The 3,920-nt window shown below is 35.2% G+C and overlaps 1 protein-coding gene across 4 annotated transcripts; it reads right to left on the bottom strand.

Moving 5' to 3' along the window:
• Nucleotides 1-290: 290 nt before the first annotated feature.
• On the bottom strand, nucleotides 291-3,604 carry LOC140986481 (ATP-dependent Clp protease ATP-binding subunit CLPT1, chloroplastic). 4 transcript variants are annotated; one of them, XM_073454745.1, is made up of 7 exons: nucleotides 3,174-3,604; nucleotides 3,068-3,103; nucleotides 2,830-2,939; nucleotides 2,277-2,456; nucleotides 735-862; nucleotides 594-670; nucleotides 291-515 (listed from the first exon to the last, which is right to left on the bottom strand). In XM_073454745.1, the coding sequence occupies exons 1-6, from the start codon at nucleotides 3,395-3,397 to the stop codon at nucleotides 614-616; spliced, it is 735 nt and encodes a 244-aa protein (XP_073310846.1). In that variant the 5' UTR covers nucleotides 3,398-3,604; the 3' UTR covers nucleotides 291-515; nucleotides 594-613. The 4 variants fall into 4 exon arrangements, with proteins under 4 accessions (XP_073310846.1, XP_073310849.1, XP_073310845.1 ...); XM_073454748.1 differs by having other exon boundaries at nucleotides 594-646; nucleotides 3,174-3,602; XM_073454744.1 differs by having other exon boundaries at nucleotides 291-670.
• Nucleotides 3,605-3,920: the final 316 nt, after the last annotated feature.

Below are 3,920 nucleotides of genomic sequence, written 5' to 3' on the forward strand. Positions count from 1 at the left end.
ATTGGACAAAAACTTGTGGGAGACGGTCTCACGGATCGTATTTTGTGAGATTGATCTCTTATTTGGGTCATCCATGAAAAAGTATTACTTTTTATGCTAAGAGTATTACTTTTTATTGTGAATATCAGTAAAATTGACCCGTCTCACAGATAAAAATTCGTAAAATCATCGCACAAGAGACCTACTCATATAATTGTTGCTCATACAAACAATATTTCTCTTAGTTTTTTTTTTTTTTAAATTCTTATTTTTATATAAATCATGTCCTGTATCTCTTTTTATGCATTAGGTACATCAACTTTGAAAATTTATATCCAACGTCTCAAAGATCGAATACGAACACAACATTTTCAGAGAAGAACACAAAATAAAGCCATGGAGAGACAAACATTCATCTCCATAAAAATCTATAATCAAATTGAGCAAACAAAAGTGCATTTGAATCAAAACTACGAACACTTTCGCCATTTGAATTCGCGGAATCCAGACCCCGTAAGAAGAGTGTTGATAACTGGCTTGTATATCAATATCATCAGCAAGAGGAAAATTTTCTCCTTGGCATGTGCTGGAAATGAAGGTTTTGAGATTCTTACATCCGGTTGATTGGGCGAAGTTACTTGAAGTTCAAAATAATATCCTTGTCCATCTGCGAAAATGAAAGATTTGAAGTCTGCACCAGAGGATTCCAAAGAAATCATGTAACTTCAAATCGACTAAATACATAGTAAAATTACAGTTTTAGCCAGTTCTTTGGCCTTTTCATCGTCGAAGCCAAACGTAGCCATCATTACATGCCCAGCTGATTCTTCTTGTGACCAGATTCCAAGAAGCAGATGTGAAACAGTAATCTCTCCACTCTCACCTGCATTTGAGAGCTTCCAATCGTAAGTAGTAATGACAGTAGCAAGCACTTTGAGAACTCGGTATTATACATAGTTTTAATCATAAATATGAATGAGATACATTCATATATCAAACCCTGTCTATTCCAAGCCAAAAATATACTAGAAAAAGTCTACCCCACAAAATTGGAGGAAAAGGTACTCAGTTGCTTGACTGAGTATAATGTTTTATTAAAAAAGGATCAAAACAAGGAAATCTGAAAAGATGGTGGAACAGGCACCATTGTTGTTCCTTATGATATTAGTAAGTATTTTGACTGATGCAAACAATAAACAAAAACTAGCAGAAAAGAAAACAGCCTAATTAAGGATAAAATATGCTTAGAAACTAGCGGAAGTTATAGTTTAGTTTTGACCAGTGAAGTTTATCTTCCTAATTAAAATTGACGTTCATCCCTCATTGAAATGATAGAAAAGGCACAGAGCAAGACAAAAACGAACATATCATAATGTTACATTGCCTAGATTTCTAGAAATTAAAATATCATAATGTATGCAGTATTTTTCTTTGTTTTTGTCTTGCTCTGTGCCTTTCTAAACAACACTGCTTCAACCTTACAGTATTTTTCTTTGTTTTTGTCTTGCAGTATTTTTCTTCGTTTTTGTCTTTCTAGACACCACTGCTTCAACCTTACGGTTCCCTGACGTTGCTCAAGCAAAGTAACATATCAATCGTGTTTTGATGACAGTACTTCAGATTGCACACAAAGAACCAACTAAAGTCGATCCCAGTTCTTTTCCCATTTCAATTTACTAATCGACGAGGAAAGACGCCATCAATGATACATAATTCACATGTAATCCAATGACAAGCAAACGATGAAATTCTCATCCAGTTCAACAATTAAATTTAGAAATTTTGATTTGGATAAAATAAGTAACATTAGCAATTCAGGAACGAAAAAAGTAAAAAGATGATCACTATCTATCTTGAAAAACTGAAAGACCAAAATACGAAATCCATTAGATAGCGAAACAATACGTTACAGTATCCAAAGTAAATATAATTAAAGATAATTCGGTGGAAGTCCAATTGTAGGACCAAACACTTAGAACCAAACCTTATAGTTGTTAGTTGCCATGTAACTAAAATTATAACCATAAACAGTCAAACACTACGTTTGATCAATGAGTTGCATATGGCTGCCACACATGGCAAGATGTGCAACTAAATTTTGTTTCAACTTATAGCTTAGAGAAATCGAACATGTGATCTTGGATATTAACCCAATTATAGGATCGAAAGCTTGCTATAGCTCAATTATCCACTAATAAGAGCAGCAATCTAACACTTGTGAGCACAGTAACCAATGCTTAATCAACTATGCATGGTATATGCGGACAACTTCAACAACATAAGAGTTCCATTACAACCTGACTTCATTTTTTCATCAACCGCCCAATCTAGAGCTCTCTGAGCTGGTTCAGTCAAAGGTGGATGCTCTGGACTGAAAACGTACAAGTCAGCCATCCCTAAAAGCTTCACTGTTTCTTCTCGCACCTTGAACAGTGTAATTCCATTTTCCCTCAAAAATTTTGCTGCCAAACTGGTTCCTGCAACATCAACACCTGATGACTATAAAAAAAAACACATTTTTTCTCAAAGTTTCAAGACTGTAACCTATGCTAAGACACTCATTATTTTTATACTGCTACGACACTTTACATAGCACCCGACATTATACCAATATGTTAACACATTACTAGTGCTTAACATAAACTCAACACTGAGTTCAAACGTTTTCATTTCTTCAAGGAACAAAATGCACAAAGGTATCTTCTTCAATCAAACTGACAAATTTTCTGATGGAAAAAATTGTTCTCTGGAGAATCAATCAAATTAAGAGTTTTGGTTTCTAGGATAGAAATTCGAAGCAAACTGAAATCAACTAAAAGTGGCAGCATTTGATCATTTGCAATCACCAACCTTCAACCAAAATCCCCATAAGTAGAGCCTCGGTCCCAGTATTTGGATATTTCAGCTTCCTAGCCTCCAACTCCGCCATAGCAAATGACTTTATCGCCCTCGCCGAAAATCTGTAAAGGTCAAAAGAAACTCTCAACTACACATAAAAATCATACTTACTAGACCACAACACCATAAATCAAGCCATATATTGACTTCAAAACCAATAATAACCAAGGAAAAAGCATGCAAATCTTACTTTGGTTTCTTGTCATAAGCGGCACCTTCTCTCTTTCTACAAAACCAAAGATAAATTAACAAATTTGAGCAAGCAATAACTCCAATAATAGAACATAAAGACTCACCCAGTTGGGAGGCTAAAAGAAACGGTTGCAACAGTTGAGCCCAGTCGTCTTGAAGTGACAAGACTCAATCTCGACGGTCGAATCGATAGCTTCGTACCCACATAATAATTTGACAGAATCTCCGGCTTCAACCTCACAAACCGTTCAACGGCTTCCCCGCAAGATTGTTGCGAGGATGAAAAAGAAGGTGTGACAGGAAATAAAGACAGTCCTTGAGCGGCCATTAAAGAAGAAATTTTCCTTGAATTGAAACAAATATATATATTTCTTTCACGAATCTTTGATTCTTTTCCCAAAAATTCCTACAAACGAAACGTGAGATTAGATTTTGGAGTTTCGTCAAAGCATTTGAAGCCTTCAATTCACTCCAGGTTCAACTGGAAAGGGATGAAATATTGAGGCCAAAAAACCCTCTACAGTTCCTGTTTATTTATTCTTTTTTATTTTGCTGAAAGTCGCTATTTGCGATTTCCGTGTAAGTTTTTCGCGTAAAAAACATGCATGGGACCGGTCCGTCTGGCAAAATATTTGTTTTATATTTTAATTTATCGATTTTGATCGAACCGGAACATATTCGATGTTTTTTCAAGTCAAACTCAATTGTTATTATTCGATAATTCGCACACCGACGAACATTTCGAGTATTACTTTCGAACAATAGCTCCAATAACTCGCAAAAATGTTTGAATCTTTCGAATTGAAGTCAAATCGAAGCCCTTGTTCGAATCGAACTCGGATAAAAATTAA

This window comes from Primulina huaijiensis, chromosome 10 (genome assembly GCF_012295235.1).
Source record: "Primulina huaijiensis isolate GDHJ02 chromosome 10, ASM1229523v2, whole genome shotgun sequence".
Lineage (NCBI taxonomy): Eukaryota > Viridiplantae > Streptophyta > Magnoliopsida > Lamiales > Gesneriaceae > Primulina > Primulina huaijiensis.

Bases quoted from the DNA above. Each gene is read 5' to 3' on its own strand.
- LOC140986481 (XM_073454745.1), bottom strand. From the start codon at position 3,397: ATGGCCGCTCAAGGACTGTCTTTATTTCCTGTCACACCTTCTTTTTCA. The intron at 2,940-3,067 runs GTAAGATTTGCA...TGACCTTTACAG, and splicing joins GCTTATGACAAGAAACCAAA to ATTTTCGGCGAGGGCGATAA. The intron at 863-2,276 runs GTTGTAATGGAA...TCTCAAATGCAG, and splicing joins TGATGAAAAAATGAAGTCAG to GTGAGAGTGGAGAGATTACT.